Raw genomic sequence first — 24,180 nt, 5'->3', positions numbered from 1 at the left:
TAAAGGGTTAACACGCTGCAGCTAAAAATCCTCATCCTCAGTCGTCTGAAGTGTTGGAGTATTGTAGACTGAGACCAAAGATGTGAAGCTCTGTGAGCTCTAAAAGGTAGGATGGGTTGCCTTCTATCCAATTAGGCTTAAATGTCTCGGCAGTAGTGCAGTTAAAGCAATTTCCTTTTGGGAAAACTCAAGATCCTGCTATGTGTGGATTCTAATGTATTGTTGTGTTGCTGAGGTTTGAGTCTACACCAGTTGTTGTTGGCTAGAGATTTTTAAGGAGCTACAAGACGAGAACATATGGCCCATTATCTCAGGCGTCTGGTGACATCTGGGACATCTGGCGACAGAGGTTAAGAGCATTTTCAGCAATTTAGCTTCAGTAAAATATAAATGATGAACACATTTAAAATGAAGCACTGGCAGATGCACACAAATGAAGAATAAATGCAATTTATAGTGAAAACCTAAATGGAAACAGGGCTCAGTGTTGAAAGAAATTTTCAGTGTCTCAGTCATGGAACACTAAGTCCTGAAAATGGTTTCTTTTGTTTGTCATCATGAACCAGTTTTTAGCGAGACTTCAGACAGGAGCATCAGATTATTGATCCAGGTGGATCAAGCATGTGACTATAGCAGCTGAGGTTATTGCAGATTAAGATTATGAACCAGGAAACGTCTACCGTCCCACTGATGATGCTCTGCAGACACTGATAATAGGTGGTCTGTTACCATAGCCTGGGTTAAAGATGAACATTATATTAAGCCTTTGCTCTAGATTATGGATTTTCTCCCTATGCAGACACACAGGTCCTGGAAATATGATTAGATCTGGGATGTGCTTAGACAGGAGAAGAGTATCTTGAACAAGTAAATGTTTCCCGGTGCCTTTTTCTCTCCTGGTGTCGACCCCGATCGTTCATTCTGTCCATTGGCTCCTTCCATCCATTTATTTATCCAATCTAAGCCAGCCAATAGGAGAGCCCCCAGCTGTGTCTGTGTGAAGTCAGTCCTCATCAGCCTCATTAGGCCCTTGTTAGCAGCAGCAGCGGTGTGCGTTACAGAGGAGGGTGAAGATGTGTGTAACACGGTGCTCTGCTTTCAGTTGGGTATTAAAGAGGGAAACAGGATAAATAATTCAGACGCTCGTGTTCGGTCTGCAGCAAGAGAGCAAATCCTCCAGGAGAGGATTGAGAATAGAACAGAGCAGCTGAGCTTAATGGAGGCAGTCTGTAAAGCTTTTCATGTGTGTGTGTGTATGTGTGTGTGTGTGTGTGTGTGTGTCCATGTTGTTGGTTAATGTTCTCCTCTACAAACTGCAGGTGAAGTCGGTGAAGACGGGATCTGTCTTCTGGACCATTGGATGCTGCCTCTCCTATTTCTACATGGTGAGACACAGACACGCACAATCATTCACCTGAAGTTGTTTACATGCGTGTTACTGTAGATGTTTGCCAACATCCATGTTGTCAACTGAAGCTCTGAAACTAGCCCTAAAGCCTGGGGTTCACCAAACTGATCCAGCAGCGGTGGAGACTGACTTAGGAAGCACATGAACACACTGCTGGTATCAAAACTTCAGCAGAACAACCTTGATGTCCTTGTGGTTGTGAGGGGGTGTTCTACATTGATCTATCGTGTTTGTCCATCACATCTCACTGATGCTTGATTGATTGGTGTCTGAGCCTAAATCAGCACCATTGAACTGTGTTCCTCAAACCCTTCCTGAAGCATTAATGGTTGACGATGGTTCCACCGGTGGAAAACCCAAGAACTACAACTGAGGCAAGCAAGAGTTTCATGTGTGGGGTCATATCCCGTTATGTTTTTGTAATTAGCTGTGGGCCAGTAGTTTTATAAGTCCTGTGGGCTCGTAGATGAACGTCCATATATTGTAAAGCAAAATGTGATTCAACAGACCAGGATGCATTCTTCCAATGCGCCGTGGTCCAGTTTGGATGCTCATGTGGCCATTGTTGGTGCTGTCGGTGGACAGGGTTCACACGTGGTCAAGAAGAATGTCGGAGTGTGCCCTCTTGAGCATAATCCTTGTTCTCTCTTCCCCACTTTGGATTCTCTCATTTACCATTAAAATTTTACACAGGCAATAAATTGGAGTGGTGTCTTTAGCTACAGAACTAAGCTACAGAGTCACACCATGCACTAAACGAAGAGAGACAGAAGCTTACATTGAAACACATGAAAATGTCCATCATGGCATCGCCCATTGATCCTCTGCAAATATGGCTGAAAACCATTTTCACTAGAAAAGAAAAGATCTTGAGCGCAGCCGTTCCCTCATCCACCTGTCAGTCATCCAGACGGCGATGAATCAGCCGTGAATCATTGGGACGGCGTGGACAGTAAGCTGGGATGTCTATTCTCCAGAAGCTGCCAGCCTCGCAGTGAAATGATACTCAAAAAATGATGGGTGCACAGCTTGAAAACAGTGTGTCTGTTGTTGTTAACGTGGGTGTGTGGTGTTAAATTATCTGCATGGCAGTTTAACTGTGTTGCTCATAATGATTTCACAGCTCTCAGGTGGGCTGCGCAGCGTTTTGGACGCAGTCAGCCTGTCTTTTTGCTCCAGTTTTATTATATTAATGTTTTATTCTAACTAGCAGTTTTATTAACATCTTGTGATTCACTGTGCTGTAAATTTTATGAACACAAGCCTGTGCTTCAAAACATCTCTTTACATCAATCATGCTGCCATGCGTGTGTTTCCGTGAGTGAAACCCTAAAAAGACTAATAATTCTTTGAAACATGGCCAGACACAAACTGTCCCTGGACCATCTGTATAATGAGTAATACAAAATAATATATGATGCATTATGCTGTAATTATGAATAGCAATAGAATATCCAGGGTAGTACATACACGACTGAAACTCACAGGTTACGTTAGTGGGTACATCTGTTAATTTGTTCGTTAAAACCAATAGCTAACCAGCTATTCTCAATGCATTAGGCTTGACATTGATCAAGAAGTTGAAAATGAGCATCAGAATGGGGAGTAAAGGCTTTAATTTCAAATTAATTTGAATTTGATGTGGTGGTGGTGGTGGAAAAGAAAAAATATCCAGCTGTGAGAGGCAGCTGTATGGATGAAACCGTCTTCCTGATGTGAGAGGTCAGAGGTGAAGGGGCAGACGGGTCTGAGGCGGTGGAGAGGCAACAGTCGGACAACGACGATGATGATGAAGATGACACCGGGTGCCACTCCTGTCAGCTGAGACCAGGACACTGAGGCTACAGTTGGCACAGATCAATCAAATTTGGACAATAGAAGATTGGAAAGACCTTCCCTGGTCTGATGGGGGGGGGGGGACTGGTGGCCGGTTCAAGACCCGTGTCAGGCAAAATAAATTTTGAGTGTGAACTGGCAGCAGAGTTATGCCAGCTCCCCTCCTGAGAATTGCTGAGGCGCCCTCGAGCAAGGCGTTCAGACTGCAGGCAAATTGGATTCCTTTCATATCCGATTTTGAACGCGGACTGTTTACACTGTTTTTAGCAAGTGTCCAAATGGGATCTTGCTCTGTTCAGAGTGGGGCCACATTGTTGGCCAAACTGACAGGTTGCCTTGGCAACAACGTCAGGGTGGAGACATCGCCCACGCTTCATAACGGGTGCTGGCTCTTGCGTCGCGTAGAGCGACATCACAGACAGTCAAAACCGATCGGTGCGTCTGGAGCTGCTCAGACTCACCAGATCTCCATAAAACACCTCTGGGATGTGGTGGAACAGGACGTTCACATCATTGGTGTGCAGACAACAAATCTACAGCAACTGTTGATGCTGTCATGTCAATGTAGACCAAACTGTCTGAGGAGAGTTTCCAACACCCTGTAAAAAGTAAGACACAAAGAATTAAGGTGGTTCAGAAGACAACGGGGTCCAACTCTTTACGCACCAGGTCTACCTGATAAAGTAGCCGTGAGTGTAATGTTCATCAGTACACTGTGTCTAAATGATACTTTAAAAAGTACCTGCAGTTGAGTCCCAAAATGTTTTTTTTATGGTAAAGCATTTCAAACTATCACTTAGTGATTCCAGCAAACACACAATAAATACATGCACCCTGTATAAATGACTATCCGGTATCTTGGTGCAGGTTGGTTACAAACAATGCAGCTCACTAAAAAAAAAAGAAAAAAGAAGATTGACAGTAAAGTCAGTGGAATGGAAATCCAGGCATTATTAATACAATGTTCTACAGGCAACAACATTCATTTTCACTCTACCACAGCACGGCGATGAAGTCACAGGGCAGGTGAAACCTGATTTATTCGTATCTTAACATTTTCATCAAACACACAGAGGGACATTAAGTCCTGTTAGGAGTAACTCATACATAAAGACAGGGTGTTTGAATGAAAGTTACAGAAAGACTTTGAGTTGAGTTGAGGTCTGTATAATGACTCCAAAGAGGAAGTGAGGTGTCATTTAATGCAGCTCTACAGTTCTTAGATACTCATTCTACAATTCTTATTGTGGATACCACACTATGATTTACATGGTTTCTAAAGTATGTTGGCCACCTGCTGACGTTGATTTGAATGCCCTCCAAATAAAATGCTATTGGTCATTAAACAAGTAAAGATTTATTCATGTGTATTTAACCTCCACTGAGTTTAGGGGACATCAGTCAGCCTTTATTTATATAGCGCTCAGTCACATCAGCAGACATTTCAAATCACTTTAACAGAGAAACCCGACAGGACCCTCCAGAGCATAAGCGACAGCGGCGGAGAAAATGTCCCTCATTGAGGAAGAAACTCCGGGCAGGACCGGGACATCCCTAAACCTCAAAGCCTTCTAAACCCTGGAGACCCCTGGAAGAAGACGAGTCATGCGTCCCCTACACCCCAACAGGCTGGAGTCTCCTCAGCAGACAGCATGAGCTCTCTAGTTTCCAGCATAGGTTATTTAGTTCAGCCCAGATCAACAGCTCTGTACTTTCAAGATTTCTCCGTCTCGAGGTCCGTTCCCTGAACGTTGGCTCACACAGGAAATCGTGTTTGGACCAGAGGAAATTCTTCTAGCACTGCTCCACCAAGCCCTGGGCAGTCTTCAGTGTCAGTGGGTGGAAGTAGCTTAACATTCTCCATATTCCTGAAATATACATCAATCATTGGGTTTCTGTCTTTAAGCCAGCAATCAAAATATAAAGTAACACATGCTAGCCTTGCCTAAATAAACAACATTCCAGCAATTGTCATTGTGAGTTAAATAAGGCTTGAAGGACAGCCTGTCTAAGCAGAGTGTGGTCCATTCTCTAGGACCCTGTTTCCAGCGTCTTTTTCCCACTACCTAGCTACCTAATGGAAAAGCCCTGCATTATTAACATACTTGTGTGTTTCGTGTAAGAAAGAAAACCGTGTTCAGCTTTTAGCTGTAGGGGCTTGTTGGCTGGTTACAGTATTGATCCTTTGGTGCAGAAAGTTCTGCACAGATTTGGCAGTGATCAAATCCCCACCAGTCAAGAAGCAACAATACACTGCTTACATGTGTGCTTACATGTATGTACAGATTAGCATGTGATCTGCAAGAACCCTCAATAGCATGAGTTTAAAGGACAATACTGCCTTCATTAACAAACTGTTTTGTCTGTTTTGCAGGTTTCAGCATGGGGGGGTTACGTGTTCATCATCAACCTTATTCCCCTTCATGTGTTTGTCCTACTTCTCATGCAGCGCTACAGTCGCAGAGTCTATATAGGTGAGATGCAGTACACACACACACACACACACACACACACACACACACACACACACACACACACCTTCACACACATGTAATAAAAACAGGTGAGTTGGGATTTTGCAATAATGCTCATTTGGCATTCAGTGCATTGCTTCCAGGGACAAACAGGGGCCAATGTAATTGCAGTCAGCAGCTCTACACACACGCACACACACACACACACACACACACACACACACACACACACACACACACACACACACACACACACACACACACACAGGAGGTATTTACTGTGTTTTAAAACCAAACTGTCCACATTGGTGGAGGCAGTTCCTCATCCTTGTCATACTTGCGTTGTGTGAACATTGTTACTGATTCTTAACATCCTCCACTAGCTGCTGATGTGATGAGACAGATCTCAGGCCTGTGCAGATCCTTCAGAGAAGGACACCAGGGACATGTGATGAAGTGAGATTAAGGAAGAGATGAGGCAGGAGAGAAGCGAGAAGGGTAAAAAGATGAAGGCTGCCTTTTAAAGAGCCTCGTCACACATCGGACCTCCTCACTGATCACGAACCAAACGGCCAGGGGCCCTCAGCTCCTCACTGATGTTAGAACATCACACCACTGTTTCAGATACGTGCTGTAAGGTTCAGAATCTTGTGTTGATAAAAATACATCAGGACTAGAAGAATGAAGAGCTAGGTGAGGTTAAACTGACAGAGAGAGCCTGCACTGAGCTCCGCTAGAACTTAGGAGAGGAGACGAGAGACGAGGCGGTGTTACTGGTGGATTCAGCTACCTCCAATAGGATGAGAACAGAATGAATAATTTAGCATTAGGCTTGCTTTCCTGTCTTCCTCCATTGGTATCCTCTTCCCTCCCTTCACCTGTGTGTCTCTCTGAAGACCAGCACTGTTTCCTCCGCCTGCAGCAACACAATAATTGAGTTAGCTGAAAGTTGTAACAGCGCTCTATCTCCTGTGATGCCAACCTTGTAGTCTGATTCTCCTCCTTTCTGTGTCCTCTTTGTCACACACCAACACCCTCTCGCCTTTCTGTTCTGTCCAATAAAGCAGAAATACCCTCATTCAATCAGAATTTCATTATTTCATATGCAGCATTTGCTCTGCTGCACAACAGAAAGCTTAGAATAGCAATTCCTCTGATGGGTCCCTCCGCTCTCCGTTCAGGTCATCGTATTGGTTAGTGTCTCGAGAGCCGTGAGCTCTAGCAAGGAAACACCTCATTCATTACCGACCTGTGCTGCCTGACATCTAATCTAATTATTAGATTGTACAATAAAGCCTTTATGTACAGCAAAAACATAGTTTTTTTAGTTTGGATATGTTTCCATCAGAAATGCATCTTTAGGTAATTACTCATAGTACAGAAATGGCCACATTATAGTTTATTTCATCCGTTAATTCTTTCCAACAAGTGAAAGTACAGTGGTGAGAAAATGTTTCAGCTCACCACATCCAGCACTTAACAGTTTCATTCACAAAGTGAATGTAAACCAACAGTAGGGATGGAAGCCATGGCGTTACGCTTGGATTATCTCTTTCATTTTGCGTGTTGTCTCCAGGTCTTTGAATGAACAACCACCAACAAATTAAGAAATATATCACTGAGTCTGTCATTTATCACTAATAGAGTGTTGCAGAATGAGATGTAGGTCATGTTGAACCAGTGTGTTTGTCCAGAAACTACGGTATTGGCCCGAATATAAGACGACCCTGATTATAAGACGACCCCCTTTTTTTCAAGACTCAAGTTGGAAAAAAGACTTTTTGAACACCAAATTTAATTTTCCTCCATCTCCGTACATTAAACTCTGTGACACCATATTTCATAGCCGCTTTGCAATTGTTTGAAGACTCTGCCTCATTTATCACCATCGTCTTGAAGTTTGCATCATAACTTCTCCTCAGCTGCCGGTTAACCTGACCGATTCGACCCACTTTTCTCCAGATTGTCGCTACGTTTCTCCATTTTGTTATCTCTTCTCTTATTTTGTTCCCTTTTCTTTCTTACCGCTAATTTTTATTTTTCTTCTTCGTGACAGGGGTTGCTTTCACCTGGGGATTTAAATTCAGCATTTGGTTTAAAGATATCTGGCGCCACCTAGCGTTGTGAATGGGTATAATGTCTAGACCCCGAATGTAAGACGACCCCCACTTTTTCAGTCTTATTTCAATGCAAACAACACCGTCTTGTATTCGGGCCAGTACGGTATAACAACACATTAATGAACCACTCTGTTGCTGGGTGACCTTTCTGTCATTAGGTAGAACATACATGTTGTATTTGAGTCAATGTCATGTAATCTCCTATTGACCCGCATACTTTGAATGAAACCTAATGTGTTGTAAAACATGTAATCTGTTTCCTCCTGTGTGACTTATGTTGATTAAAACTATCGTAACCTTTAGTTACATCCCGCTTCAAAGCGGTGATGTATTGTTATTGTCAGTGTTCGTGTGTTGGTCCGTTTGTCCGTCCACCAAATATCGTCACAACCGTTACAGATGGAAAGATGAAACAAAAAACACATTACTCGGGCAGCAAAGGGGTGAAAATGAGATGATGACCTTGACCTTGAGAAAATTAGGTCAAGGTCAAATTTCACCTTTTGTACATTCAGGAACCAGATAAGATAGAAAGACAAGGGAGAAGGCCAATGTGAGTGAGACCATAGATCAAAACTAGTGCTTGATCTATGAAAGTAGGTCAGAGCACTAGCGTCGTTCTACAGTCCGAGACATATTCTACCCTGAGATGAAAATTAGAACACTACCTTGACCTTGAAAAACTAGGTCAAGGTCACATTTTCACTGTTATCTGAAACCTCATGACAGATAGAATGCACCAGTTACATGTTGGACCGTGGATCTTTTATTAAATGAATTGAGGGGTGTCGTGGGATGCTGAAATCTCTGACTGCCTAGTTTAATCCTGAACCTTACCACCGGCTGTTCTTAGGTTTTCTAAGTTGTTTGCAAAATAACAGCGACACATTAATGTGGTTGTTAGTTCAGTCGATCTCTTGTGAGTACAAACCTCCACACACCTGAGGGTGAAAGCTGTCAAACAGTGCCAGCAGCCACGGAATAATGTTTAACAAATGTTAGTTTTATTGCAGGACGAATTTCATTGATCATTTACAATTAGACAGGTGCATCCAAAGGGACAACTCTGTGAGGGGGGTCGGTGAAGAGAAGTTTTTCACGGTGCAGATTGTGACACACACACAGTATTTTTCTTTTCAATCTAGCCTTTCCAATAATGTCCTCATCTTAGGAGGACGACAGTCCAGACACAAACCCATTGGGCTTCTGAATTGTAAAGGAAATGTAAAACTATCCAGTCTGGGACGCGTCACGAAAGGAATGCAGGGGAATAAGTGGACCGTGAGTCGTGTGCCCCCCCCCCCCCCTCCCCCAAGGGTCTCATCAGAATCTGAAGTGGTCTGCAAGCGTGTGTTGTTGTCCCAGAACAGTGTCTTCTTTAAAGGTGTGCACACATAGCTTGGTGTTTCACCAATAGTAATCATGTCTTCTCATTTAGAGCAGCGCTGTGGAGAGATTTGAGGTTTGATTCCATGCCTAGACATAAATTGGCAGAGGCTTCCTACCCCTGTGAACAGTCCCTCACGGTGGGATCTGCTGAGGCTTCAGGCTCCTCCGGTTATGTTGAGCATAACCACAGATGAAGACCGGAGACAGGAGGTCTGCATCTATTCCTTTACCCCACACGGAATACTGTTTCCATTTATTTACAAGTATGGTTTCTCACTGCAAAAATGTAATTATCTGTGAATTTATTGTAGAATCAGCTCTTCCACGAACGAACTCAGCTTAAACTTCATTTTAACAAAGCATAAAACACAAGATAGTGATACACGTCTGATCTAGGGAACACAATACGCATCTGATCTTGATCATAATAAGGATGTTCAGGTTGTTGAATGGAACTGACTTTGCTGCAGCAGCGCCGAACCAGCAGGGCTGGTTCCGAGTCTTTTGTTTCTGAGACCTGAGGGTTTGTTTGCCACCGTTTCCAGGTTTAGTGTTGATTGTGAGCTTTTTGTTTGCTTGTGAGTCCCAAGAGTGTAAAACGTTTAAACTCTGGCCCATAATCATTCTTTGACTGTCAGTTATGATCTGAGCTAAAGAGGCGTTTTGTTCTACTTCACTGCATCAGGGACTTTGTGAGCTTGAATTTACAAGAGTCAGAAAAGGACGGGGTTCGACAATTACTCCGGTTTTATGTTTGTCTCGTCTTATTCACTCTTTAACATGATTTTCATTCCTTCTTCAGCTCTTTATTGTTTTATATTCATGTCATGTGACCATGATGAAGCGTAGGAGCCTGTTATTTGTGCCTGACATGTGGTTTGTTTGAACCTCCTCCAGCCTACAGCACCTTCTACATCATTGGCCTGGTCCTGTCAATGCAGATCCCCTTTGTTGGCTTTCAGCCAATCAGGACTAGCGAACACATGGCGGCAGCAGGTTAGTAATCAATAACTTATGATCTGAGTGGAAAATACCACTGGAAGCTAGTAATGCATATTGCACACTTATAGAATAAGGATGAAGAGAACAGATGTTGAAATACTGGAGGTAAACTAGATGCAGTGCTGTGCTTTTTTATATTTCTTTTTAAAAATGTATGGACAAAAAATAGTGTTTGCTTTATGCAATTAAAGGAAAACAGCAAAAAAAAAAGAAAAAAGAAAATAGATGAACTTGCTGGGCAGAAAGTTGCACCGTCTGCACATCCTGATAAAAAAATAATCCAGTGAATTGATGATCAGAACAGATGTCAGGAACTTAATACCATTTTTTGCTTTTCTCTATATTTGCAAACAAACAAATATCTACCCCGTTTGCTCTGTGAATTCTGTATTTCTGAAGGAGTGTTTTTCTCCTGCAGGTGTGTTCGTGCTGCTTCAGGTCTACGCCTTCCTGCAGTACCTGAAGGACAGACTGACCAGGCAAGAGTTCCAAACTCTGTTCTTCCTGGGAGTCTCCGTTGCTGCTGGAGTCGTCTTCCTGTCGGTCATCTATCTCACGTACACAGGTCAGTTCACATCGCCGTCTGGATTGTGTTCAGCAGCAGGAATACTGAGTTGTCACCATCAGGAAACCATGCTGCAGCATTTGGTTTCTTCTCTCCACCATATGAAGCTGCATGTATACACTATGTACACTATACACTGTGTATATATGTATATGTATATATGTATGTATATATATGTATGTATATATAAATGTATATTCTGTATATATATATGTTCTATGACTCAGTATAGACTGAAACATTCACGATCATTGCAGACAGAAAATTTAGCGGTGGAGCTCTGATTTCTTCGTCCTCTTTCTTCAAACAAACTCTAATCAACAACGGGATGAGACTGAGCAGGTGGCGAACACAGAAAGACAGCCCTACATAAGCCCCCTACAGATGAACCCAGTTTGAACTAATTGTCCCAAATGCTTTTAGAATGAGCCCCAATTCCTGTCTGATCAGTTTCTCTTTTCAAGTATAGTTTGTGGAGACACACTATGGCATTTTTATCTTGTGTCTGCAGATTGAGAGACAGTAATTCTACTGAAGGACACACATTTCCACGTGTCACTGTAGCTCGGGATTCATTTCTTCTTCCAGCTTTTGCTGTCAGTAGAACAGCTTTAAATAATTCTGCTTCCTGTCTCTCGGGTTAACATTAGTGGGGATGTGTTGGACGCTTTAATAAAAGTCACTGGAGGTGTTGCTGGACACACAGTTTGATCCTCGCAGCATGAGTGTGTGATGTGTTCTCTGGAGGAACAGGAAGTCTCATGAACATGTGGGGTGTATTCATCGACAGGAGGAACATCACACAACCTGTCAGGTTTTTCATGGCTTAGGTTTGATAAAAAGCTTCTTTTCAGAATTTTATTAACAATATAAGAGTGGAAATGTCTTTGTATCAACAAACCCCATTAAAAGACTTAAACCATGCAAGTCTTGAATTATGAATTATTCTAGTTTCATTTTCAAAGTTGGAAACAGCTTGGCTCGGTAGAATTCCTCCTGAAACAGGAGAAACAGCTTGTTAAGAACTATTTTTAACTGCAGATTAATAATCAGCAAATGTTTCAGTACTTGAGTTTAAAGAAGCTGTAGCACATTTATTAAGGGAAATAAGGGAACATGTGAGTAACGTGTTTTCAGTGTTTGGGGGTGGCACAGATAGAGATCAATCATCTTTGATACCAGGGCTGCGTGATCAATCGTAATGAAAACGTGATCTGGATTCACATGTACACACGGTCTGATGTCGCTATCTGCCTCAGCCTAACACAACGTGGAATTACACAACGTGATTCAGAGAGGAGAGAGACAGAGGGCAGGGAATTTGAATATCCACATCCCATGATATTTAACTGTTGAAATGAGTGCGGTCATGGTAACGAGATCCTGTATTTAAAGGTCAATAATCAATTGAAGTAAAGCCACAGTAGCTGATGAGTAGAAGCAGCGATGCGTTGACACACACATCCATCATGTGTGCAGATCGGACCACCTGCTGCCTCATGGATTATTTTCCATGTTCTCATTTTTCATTGAGGCCGAGCTGACTGGACCTCATTAGAGCTGAACACACACGTTACAGACACAAAGGCATTGATGGAGGCAGCAATAACATTACACACAGCTCACATGTGCTACTGATGTGTGACGACCCTAAAGGAGTGTGTGTGTGTTTCACCTTCAGGGTATATCGCTCCGTGGAGTGGGCGTTTCTACTCCCTGTGGGACACTGGGTAAGTCTTGATGTATGTGCTGTACCTTTTGACTTGATTCAAACTGGACAAAAGTATTAGGACACCCCTCTAAATCTTGGAATTCAGGAGTTCCTTTTAGACCCTTTGACACAGGTGAATAAAATCAGCCCCCAATTTTTTAAAATATATGTGCCGTTATGTATTTATTTCATATATATATACACATTTTTAATTGTATGTTTTATAGTAGTGCTGTTATAAGATGTCATTAAAGTTCCTCTCAGAGTAAGAGCAGGGGTCCTACTACTTTTTTAAAAATACTGTGTTACTATCATTGTTATTACAGGTTGTAATCATATTTTTTTAAATCTATTTTTATATAAAATTATATAAATAAAAATAAATAAATAAAATTACAGGTCGTATTCATATATGAATAGGAACTCACTTGTTTGCACTTGTTTGTTATCAGCAAACCTCCAACAGCAGCCAACATGCTGTTAAAACACTTCCATAAGTATCCCTGGGAGCTCATGAACACCCGTTCTCTGAGGCGGTTCTCAGACCATCCAACGAGCATGTGGATGCAAGACCTGTGTTCAGGGGGTGTGTTTAACCCACTTTTGGGAAATGATCAGTTTTCCTTTAATTCTGGACCAACATTCTCAGCCGCTGTAACACTGTAAACCTCTCACTGAGCCCATGTATTTGAATTTGTACACACAACTATTATTGAAGAAGAAAGTCAGGTTTTGCTGCAGTGCAGTAAAAGTAATGAGGTCGTCTTGTGACCCAAGATGACTCACACCAGCCACAGCTGATTTTCATTCTGTTAAAGGGAAGAAAATGAACAGTAATGCTTTTTCATTTAGAGAAGTTTTACAATTGTGCCTTTTTTCCTCCCCTCACCATCATTATTCTTGTCTCTCCCCATCTTCCGTATTATCCACAGCTATGCCAAGATCCACATCCCCATCATAGCCTCCGTGTCTGAGCACCAGCCCACCACCTGGGTCTCCTTCTTCTTTGACCTTCACATCCTGGTCTGCACCTTCCCAGCAGGCCTCTGGTTTTGCATTAAGAACATTAATGATGAACGTGTCTTTGGTAAGAAATTCACAAGCCTATTGGCTTCTACCCGTCAGCCCCCCCTTTTTTTTTTTGATGTTGTAAATGTGATGAAGGTGTGAAGTCTGTTATATAATTATGGCCGGGGAAAAACCAAATGAATTAATAACGGTAATGGGTGATTTGTCTGTATTGTGTAGTTCTAATAGTGTAGCATCACACTGGATGATCCAGCTTTCTAGAGATTTAATGACTTCTGTATATTGTATTGAGGCCACAGAGACTTTTCAGTATTTTGACTTTCTGAACTTACTGAATCCTCTCTTGTCTTTGTGATGGACTGTTAGGACTCCTCGTAAAAACTTGAAGTGAAACAGCCCATGATGAACGCGTTGTTTGGCACTGCAGGCCTGCATTAACACAAAATCCTCCATCAAAACTTTCTCTGGAGCCATAAAATTCTCATTTCTCAGTGTAATAACTTTTTATGTGACTTGTTCTTATCCCTTTTGTTGGCAGCATCCGTGCTAAATGTACGTTTTAGTTGCAGTGAGCTGCAGCTCTGTTGTCTCTTTCTCTCTTTTGTCCAGAAGCGTCTCCCATCCTGTTAGAATCTCTCCATCGTGACCGTCCTGCTTTCCTGCTGCCTCATTATCTTCAGCCTCATGACCTACTCACTACTCTAGTTATCATTTGTGTGCTTTGTTTGCAAACCTGTTCACTAGGAAAACGAATTAAATTGACTTGAACAGTCGAGTATTTTGAGTGAAACAAATTGTGTCTCTAACACAGTGGTTCTTAACCTTGTTGGAGGTACCGAACCCTGCCGGTTTCATATGCTCTCACCGAACTAAAGATACTAAAGAGTTGGATACAAACTCTTTAGTATCTAACTGAAGACTTAGTATCTTTATTTAGAGACTAACTAAAGATACTGTTTAGTATCTAAACACTTAACTAAACACTACTCTCACCCCCCTCAACGTTTCATTTTTAAGATTTGCCCCAGGATACTCTAAATGAAGCAACAGTTTGTGATGATAATATTGTCTGCGTCTCCACGGTGATGCCCCTCCCCTTGTGTTGTGGAGTGGTTGGTATCAGACAGTAAACCAGAACCCCTCCCTTTGCCCGTGACCCTGGTGCATAAATTATAGCCCTTTTTCATGTGTCGCTCTATTGTTTCTATTTTTGTTGGGGTGAGGCAGTGCTACCCCAACCCCCCCCCCCCCGGGTAACGCTCTCCATCCGATGGGCCGTGCGTCCAGCAGGCGTCAGTGGCTGACAGTCTGTCGGTCGTCCTGCTGGACTGGAGTGAGGATCTGGATGTGGATGTTGTGGAGGAGACGGTTCTGTCAGGTCGTCCATGTCCTGACTGGAGCAGTGTTGCTTTACTCATTAACTCTTTCCTCTCCTGCAGTGGTTCAGCTGGTCTGGTTCAGCTTGTCTGCAAAACGAAAACAGATGAAAGCAAAAATGAAGCCGAGATTCTTTTATTATCATGATGCATAAAAATGCGGTTGGAGTCAGTGCTGTGACAAACTCTTGAATTAATCAGTGTGATGCTGGTGAACCCCTGTTCTGATTGTCAGCAACAATTCTGCCTGCAGAATAATGACTAATTCATGTCAGGGCTTTAATTGAACTACTGTAATTGATTCTTTGTAGATGATCTTTTTCTCTCTCTGTTGGATCCAAACCACAGTTCAACCTGCAACCCAAACAACATTCTGCATTGAACTGCTGATATTTCTGAGCTGCAGCTTGTTGTTAATGGTCAGGTGACACTGGTGCCGATGTGATGGATGTAGAGTGGGCTGAAGCTGGTTGGTGGTATCGTGAGTCTGATTTCAGAGTTGTGTCCTGGGCTGAATCACCCCTCACTTTTTTTTTGTACTTTTGATACTTGTCTGTCACCACATTAGAAATGATTTAACATACCCATGCTTGGTATGTTTATCTTCAGCATAACTTCAGCTATATGAAGAGTTTTTATTTCCCTATAACTTATTATATTGGTAAATTGGGGTAAAATAGACACAGTCAAATTCGGAAATGGAAAAGTTGTATTTTATTGCACATAAAAACCAAAAACCTGCTCATCAAATTGATTTTGAGCTCCATAAAGGTTGCCATAGGCTTCTAACATAATTATATACAGTTTGTGTCACTTATGCCACTCTTCAAGGGAGTTTTTCAAAATAAAACGTAAATCGTGCGCATTTTGCGACGTTTGCATCACATGACAAAATCATGTTACGTGTTTTCATCACGTGACAAAATGCACGAATTGCAAAACATCTTTACATCACGTGAATACATGCGTCCCCGCTTGTACGATGTCGACTACACGGACAGAAACACGGCGTCTGCCGTCTGACAATAAGGAGCCGTTTGAACCGTTTGTCATAGATCAAATGTAAACCATCATATCTCTGGTTTTCCAGGTCAATCGGCTCCAAATAAAAACCAGAAGACAGTTTCACGTCTCTACTGTCACGTAAACATGAGCGCAGGAATCCATATGACAGACTTTATTAAGAACGGTTTAAAAACGTAATGCGCTCTGATCACGCTGTAAGGGTTAAAGTGATGACAGACACTGTTAAACTTCAGACGAAGTCCCGATCGTCCGTCACGGATGATTTCCTTCTCATCTCTGTCTTTCTCTTCCACTCTCCTCTGAACAGTCGCCTTGTACGCCATCAGCGCCGTGTACTTTGCCGGCGTCATGGTGCGCCTGATGCTGACCCTGACCCCCGTGGTGTGCATGCTGTCGGCGGTGGCCTTCTCCAGCGTCTTCGAACACTACCTGGGAGACGACATGAAGAGGCAGAGCCCCCCCGCAGAGGACAGCAGCGACGAGGACGACAGGAAGAACGCTGGAAACCTCTACGACAAGGTGAGCCCCCGCTGTAACGGAGCGCGTGTTGGAGTTAGAGGATTTGTAAAAAGGAAAATATCATCTTTAGAACGAACACACAACATGGATGTGTCATGATCTTCTACACGGCTAACGGTGAAACAGAATGGAGCGGCTGTGATCCATATTTGCACAATCCTTTGTCATGTAAAAATGGTTTCTCTTCCCTTAAACGGGGGGGGGGGGGTCAATCTCATTTTCACCGAGGGCCACATCAGCATAAGGGCCAGATGTAACTAAATGTAACTCAGTGTAATGTAACTAAATGTAACTACTCCTTAATGTAACTAATAAATGTAACTAAATGTAACTCAGTGTAATGTAACTAAATGTAACTACTCCTTAATGTTAAATAACTGAATTTCTGACTGATTCTAGTTCCAAACATTACAGTTAGACAGAAAAAACATGTTTGTTTGTTTCTCTGTTCTAACATAAATCCTTTTCATTTGTCAGGTTATTAAACCCACAGAACTCCATCAATCAAGGATCAAACTATCAATCAATCAAGAAAAATAACACCAGACACAAGTTAGGACGTTAACTTTGTTCACAACGTTTAGTCAGAGCTCAAACTGGCTGAATTACTGCATTGTGGGAAATGTAGTTTTTGGCCAAAGCACACTTGACCTATTTATCTTTAGACACTCTGACGGGCCACATAAAATGATGTGGAGGGCCACATTTGGCCCCCGGGCCTTGAGTTTGACACGTGTGCCTTGAGTTCAGTCTCCCTCAGCTGTGTTTTCTCTGTAGTTTCACCACCTTTGCTGACGTGTGTTTTCAGGCGGGGAAGGTGCGTAAACACGTGTCGGAGCAGGAGAAGGCGGAGGAGGGGCTCGGCCCCAACATCAAGTCCATCGTCACCATGCTGATGCTGATGCTGCTCATGATGTTCGCCGTCCACTGCACCTGGGTCACCAGCAACGCCTACTCCAGCCCCAGCGTGGTGCTGGCCTCGTACAACCACGATGGGTGGGAACAACACAACATCATCCCGCATCCCACCGGCTCTTAGAACAACAGACTTGTTTGCTCACTACAATGAGGAATGAAACGTTCAGCAGTGGCTTAACGGCGCTCAGTAACCTGAGCTCTGTGTTGTTAACGCTCTTCACGCCTTCACCAAAAGGGACTAACAGTCAGTGGAACCTGAAGAAATGTTTTCTGTTAATCCAATGAGACTTTTGGCCCCTGGTCACAGGTGTATAAATGGCCCCCGTCTCCTACCTCACAAATTTTTTTGCATCTTTTATTTTGCTGTTAAACAGTTTTAAAGATGACACTAAAGCTCTTGATTGAACCTGTTTTCGTCTGTAGATGAAGACAAGCGGTCTGAATTCTGTACAAGCCTTCCTGCCACAGCAAATCCTCCCTGACACCCCCCCCCCCACACACACACACACAGATGTCACACAAAACGCTGAAGCGTAATATACTAAATGTAACAGACCAGCATCACATGGATAGGGGGAGTGCAGGCGTATAGCTGCTTTACAAATGTCAGCTTTTACTTGCTGTAGTCTATCACACAAACCATCACACTCTGCAAGTCGAGACTTCACCATGTCCGTGTTGATCTCTGTCATCCAGCTCCAGAAACATCCTGGACGACTTCAGGGAGGCCTACTACTGGCTGAGGCAGAACACGGACGAGCACGCCAGAGTGATGTCGTGGTGGGATTACGGCTACCAGATCGCAGGAATGGCTAACAGAACGACGCTGGTGGACAACAACACGTGGAACAACAGCCACATCGCGCTGGTGAGAGCCTCACACGCCCCCCAGGAGTTTAATCAGAGTCCAACTCCGTCTGAACAGACGTCTGACGGCTCTGCCATCAGTCAGGAGTTTGGTTTGGACAAATTATTCATCTGATGGAACACAGGAACTAATTAATGGATGAAGAGTCAAGAAGCTAATCTAACAGATTAAAGTAGTTTTAATCTTCCAGCAACAAAATAGAAATCAGCAGTGTTTAAATCTGGACGTGTCCCTTTAAAGATAAACAACTACACAATGCATCAGTTTCTGTGTCACGACTTCAAATCAATCAGTCAAACTTTATTTATAAAGGGCTTTTCATACAAATCTAGTAGCACAGTGAAAAAACCAAAAACAGTTTACACAAGAAATATCCCCCCTCTTCCCCAACACGCACGCACACACGCACACACGCAGGCACACACACACACACACACACACGCCACTTTGAAGTTAGGAGACCCCAGAGAGAAGTTAATAGATATGGAGATAAAAGATGACTGTATAGATTACAATTTCAGTAAATAAAAGTCATAAAAGAAATAAAAATGTTAGAGGCTTGACTAAAAACGTAAAAATAAATGAAAAAAATTCTATGAAAAAAACAGCCTAAAATGTTAAAATAAATAAATCTGTAATTAATAACATGAATAACAGTCAATTAAGAGCCAGACTAAAATGTTAAAAGTAGTAATAATTAAAAATGAAGTTAAATTATTCTCCTTTTCCACTATGTTAAAAGCCACACAAGTCTTAATCACATTCAAGGAAACATTTCATTTAACTTCCAGGACAGATGCTGGGTGTGTGGAGGAAAAAGACTGTGTGTGTGTGTGTGTGTGTGTGTGTGTGTGTGTGTGTGTGTGTGTGTGTGTGTGTGTGTGTGTGTGTGTGTGTGTGTGTGTGTGTGTGACCGTGTGTGTGTGTGACCGTGTGTGTGACCGTGTGTGTGTGACCTTTAGAACTGTGTGTTCATTTCTTAAGAAATCAGAATGATTCCAGCTTCCATCCTCCACATGGGGTCTCGTGTTCTTTCAGCTCCGTTTCGGTCTTTACCGCCTCCTGTGGGAAACATCTGTCCGTCTGTCAGCGAGGGCTGAAAGCCACTAAAAAGGTCCGTAAAGATGAGAGGAGCTGCAGATTCAGCAAAAAACTCTCTGTGGGTTAATCGTCATGACTCTCTGTCATCGTGTGTGGAAGATACAGGAGTACAAACACTGGAAATACAAAAAAAAACCCACTCTGGAAAGTTCTCCAGGGAAATCTGTTATGGCTGTTATTGTTCTTGTCTTGTTGGTGAGTTTTAATGATGCTTCCCTGCCTCTGCTCCCCCCGGTCCCATCATTACATCATATAACTGCAGGTACTGGGTTTGTTCCAGCCCCCATGTGGAACTCAGGGATTCAAAGTTATTTCTGTGATTATTGCTCCACCCAGTGGACACGCGTGTTCCTCACTGCATGACAGTGGCTCCACACGGAGGAGCTGGGGTCGTACATGATTAGTCCAGTTAAGGTCATTACTTCCTCGTCCAGCACGAGATCAGCACTGAAAGGTCAAAGGTTGCAGTGCCAGCACGTTGTTGCTGTTGGCGACGTGCACAGACGCATAAACTCAGACACTTTATGAATCAAAAAAAAAAAAAAAGGAAGTAAGGCTGATAAATGAGAAACGTCGTGAGCTTCTGAACAAACATGAAACTATTCAGAGAGAAAAGCGTTTTGTTTGTAATGATGATTTATCACAAGATAATCAGCTGATTGGTAGAACATAGAAGTGTTCTCCCCCGCTGCTGTCGAGCCCTAAACCCGCCGGGTGTTTGTGTTCCTGCAGGTGGGCAAAGCCATGTCCTCCAATGAGACGGCGGCCTACGAGATCATGAGGTCTCTGGATGTGGATTACGTCCTGATCATCTTCGGGGGGGTGATCGGTTACTCGGGTGACGACATCAACAAGTTCCTGTGGATGGTGCGCATCGCGGAGGGAGAGCACCCCCGCGACATCAGGGTGAGACGCGTCACATGACCTGTGTTTCAGCAGCAGCAGCTGGAGGGGTGCACAGGAGTGTTTGATGTGCTGTCTGGTTGGGGGGGCGGGGGGGAAATCAAAGATCAGTACCTGAATGTGCTTCGAGTTAAACTGCAGTGTGGATTTCAACCGTGGATCAAAGTGTGTCGCTCACCTCTTTCTTCCTCCTCGCGTCTTCCTGTCAAACCAGGAAAGCGACTACTTCACCCCCCAGGGAGAGTTCAGGGTGGATAAAGCCGGCTCCCCCACTCTACTCAACTGCCTTATGTACAAAATGTCTTATTACCGCTTCGGGGAGATGCAGGTACGTCTCCTTGAATGGTCACTCCTCTCTTTACTGACAACAGTTAATGTGAACGACCTCAGCGGGGCCTAAATGTAGGATTTGAAATGAATCCGTCTTCATTTTCTGTCCAGTTGGACTTTCGGACGCCTCCGGGCTTCGATCGAACGCGCAACGCCGAGATCGGTAACAAGGACATAAAGCTGAAGCACCTGGAGGAGGCCTTCACCTCCGAGCACTGGCTGGTCAGGATCTATAAGGTCAAGAAGCTGGAGAACAGAGACCGGCTGGAGCACAAGCTGAGAGGCGCCGACGCCACCAAGCAGAAGTACACCTCCAAAAAGGTACAGTAGGTCCAAAAAGGTACAGTAGGTCCAAAAAGGGACAGTAGGTCCAAAAAGGGACAGTAGGTCCAAAAAGGTACAGTAGGTCCAAAAAGGTACAGTAGGTCCAAAAAGGTACAGTAGGTCCAAAAAGGGACAGTAGGTCCAAAAAGGTACAGTAGGTCCAAAAAGGTACAGTAGGTCCAAAAAGGGACAGTAGGTCCAAAAAGGTACAGTAGGTCAAATTTTTAACTTTTTACACTCAGGAACCAGATAAGATAGATATTCAGGGAGGCAAGGGGAAGGAAATTAGATCACAAGTTTGACCTTGAAAAAGTAGGTCAAGGTCAAATTTTGTCTTTCATACCCTTTCAGGTACACATCTCTGAAACCTGATGAGATATAATCACAAAAATGTGTAGGTCAGGGTAAAATGTTGAAGTCAGGTGTGTCGCAGGATGTTACGGTCTCTGACTGCCTCGTTGGCTTCTGTGTTCAAAACTTTGAGTTTTGTAAAAGTTCAAACGGGGTCACCACTGGGGTCCTGACAGCCACGCGGCGTCAGACGGGATCGTGTGTGTGAACGCGGACCTTCACCTGGGCTTTGGTCTGTTTCTTTCCTCAGACGGCCAAGAGGAAGCGGGGGTACGTCAAGAACAAGCTGTCCCTCAAGAAGGGCAAGAAACTGACCAGGAAGTCTTTATAGAGCGTCTCCCCCAGCGTGACGGCACATCGAGGACGGAGAGGAACAGACTTTACACACAAACATCCAACAACAACAACAACAATCAGCAACCAATCCACGTCAATCCACCCGTCATCCCACACGCCCCCGCGTGGAGGTCCAGGAGCCGCAGCATCACCGAGGGGGGGGGCGTGGAGTGCCAGCTGACCTTTGACCTGATGAGGCAGCTCATCAGAGACCCTCTCCCCCCACACCAGTTTGATCCAAGGAACATTTTGTTTTCTAATTGAACTTGACAGGGGTAGGAGGGGGTAGGGGGGTGGGGGGTATCAGGGTCTGGCTTTGGGACTGCTCTATGCATGACACATCGCTCATCACCATTCGTTCAGATGCAGAGAACAGCCAGCAGGAGGTCGACCACTGGTGCTGAACCCTGATCGCACACGCACACACACACACACACACACACACACACACACACACACACGCACGCACGCACGCACGCACACACACACACACACACACGCACGCACGCACGCACACACACACACACACACGCACGCACACACACACACACACACACACGCGCACACACACACACACACACACACACACACACACACACACACACACACACACACACGCGCGCACCAGCTGAAAGAAGATCCCTTTATAATAACTGTGCTTGTTTCCGTGACTAGTCGAGCAGTACTACATGTCGGAGCACACACACACACACACACACACACACACACACACACACACACACACACACACACACACACACACACACGTTATGAAATAAGCTCAGTAATAGAATCCGCATCATGACTTCCTGGTTCTGCCTCTCTGTCCGGTGGAATCTTCAAACCTTGTTGGTTTTTCATTGGCTCCTCCCTTCATACGGTTTGAATTCACACAGTTTGCCTCTACACTGAGGAGCATTAGCCCTACAGCCCCCTGCCCCCCACCCCCCTTGAAGGCTTTTTATGAGCATGATTTACAGGAAGCCCGTGAGGAACAGAATGTCACACGTGAGGCAGTGTTGAGGCGTTTTTATGTCCTCTGATTTAACCTGGACATCAGACCCATCATCACCTAATAAAATAACAGGGAAACGACCAAAGTTGTAATGAAGGGCAGTCATCCGTGTGTGTGTGTGTGTGTGTGTGTGTGTGTGTGTGTGTGTGTGTGTGTGTGTGTGTGTGTGTGTGTGTGTGTGTGTGTGTGTGTGTGTGTGTGTGTGTGTGTGTGTGTGTGTGACCACTGCAGCAGCTCCTGGTGTGGAGCACAAGATCCATCAGTCTGTGATAAATGAAAGAACAAGGCTGAGGGAAGAGTGTGTTTCTGAGCTTCGGGGGGGGGACCTGAATGTAGACACATGAACCAGTAAACGCGTGTGTGTGTGTGTGCGGCAGCAGCAGAAGACTCCACACCAACCGCTCTCTTTCCTTCTAACTGTATTCATCTCCTGTCGTTTTAACGGTTACTTTAGTTTAAATCCATCTGATTCCATTTGATTTAAGCCATTTATTCCCTCTGTTGATTCTATCCTGTACTCAGAAACACGTCCATCCTGTGTGAGCCTCTGTCGGAGGAGAGGATGTCATTGGCCTTAACAGGAGAACTGAAATCACATATCGGTTCCAGAGCTGGACAGTTTATCAGTGTATTTATTCCAGGGGTGACGGGGGCCGCGATGAGTGAAGAGTTGTATCCTGTCACAAATGCAAGGGTTTTATTTGATTTTGTAAGTCGATGATTCTTCCATCAATTGTAATGATCTTGATGCAGGTGAGAGAATGAAACATGCCTTTTTGAATAAAGAGGTTGACATAAAGGTCTGGGTTTCACGTTTTTTTTAGCTCAGATTCATCTTGGTCCTTGTTTCCTTCCATTTTCCTCGGCTTTAAGGTGGGGGCTTCAAATCCTGGTGTCCACAGAAAACTCACTTTTAGGAATGAATTTTTATTTTTAAAAAAGTTGCCTTCCTGCGTTTCGAGGTAAATATATTTATCAACCCAACTCTGAAGGACTAACGAAGCAGTGAATGTAGCTCTTAGTAACACATCTGAAGATAAGAAATTAATTGGTTCCAGAAGAAATTTTGCAAGTAGAAAATTACATAAGTAGAGACGCGTTTTCCATGCAAATGCCCTAATCCGTTCCAAGCCCCCCAAAATTCAGACATAAATGTTTTTAAAGCATAAAAATGCATCAAAACATGTAACAAATACATGTTAAGATTAGATTATTACACAATAAATGAGAGTCGTGCATAACGTAAAAAACAGAATAGAATAAAGAATAAAAATGATGGTCATTTACCTTTTAACTGCTGTCCTCATTGTTTTTTGCCCTCTTTGGTTTATGCCCTCTTGCCCCACCATGAACAACAGAGTGAATTCCAGTCCTCCTTCTGAACTTCTCCAACCACCCACGTGATGCCTTAAACTCCTTAAACTTCCTTTAGTTTTAATAACGTGGTGATTGTAGATGCATTACGGACATATTCTTTGGAGAGATCAACCAAACGCATCCCTTTTTCAGGCTTTTCTATCATCTCTTGCTTTGTTTGTACGGACAAAAAAACTCTTTTCTTCATCTTTTCTTTTCCTCT

The 24,180-nt window shown here is 43.6% G+C and overlaps 1 protein-coding gene across 1 annotated transcript in view; it reads left to right on the top strand.

Annotated features, from left to right (window-relative positions):
* Window positions 1-23,394, top strand: part of stt3b (STT3 oligosaccharyltransferase complex catalytic subunit B) — a 57,577-nt gene extending 34,183 nt beyond the window's left edge. The window contains exons 4-16 of the mRNA XM_068323253.1: window positions 1,320-1,385; window positions 5,619-5,718; window positions 10,125-10,223; window positions 10,648-10,794; window positions 12,476-12,524; window positions 13,438-13,592; window positions 16,244-16,455; window positions 17,264-17,451; window positions 18,070-18,241; window positions 20,075-20,248; window positions 20,460-20,573; window positions 20,687-20,896; window positions 21,501-23,394. Coding sequence (XP_068179354.1) covers window positions 1,320-1,385; window positions 5,619-5,718; window positions 10,125-10,223; window positions 10,648-10,794; window positions 12,476-12,524; window positions 13,438-13,592; window positions 16,244-16,455; window positions 17,264-17,451; window positions 18,070-18,241; window positions 20,075-20,248; window positions 20,460-20,573; window positions 20,687-20,896; window positions 21,501-21,581 — 1,767 coding nt within the window. The 3' untranslated portion in view covers window positions 21,582-23,394. The remainder of the gene's footprint in view (window positions 1-1,319; window positions 1,386-5,618; window positions 5,719-10,124; window positions 10,224-10,647; window positions 10,795-12,475; window positions 12,525-13,437; window positions 13,593-16,243; window positions 16,456-17,263; window positions 17,452-18,069; window positions 18,242-20,074; window positions 20,249-20,459; window positions 20,574-20,686; window positions 20,897-21,500) is intronic.
* The last annotated feature ends 786 nt before the right edge of the window (window positions 23,395-24,180 follow it).

Source organism: Antennarius striatus, chromosome 9, assembly GCF_040054535.1.
Source record: "Antennarius striatus isolate MH-2024 chromosome 9, ASM4005453v1, whole genome shotgun sequence".
Classification (NCBI taxonomy): Eukaryota; Metazoa; Chordata; class Actinopteri; order Lophiiformes; family Antennariidae; genus Antennarius; species Antennarius striatus.
This window is presented reverse-complemented; position numbering and strand designations above follow the sequence as displayed.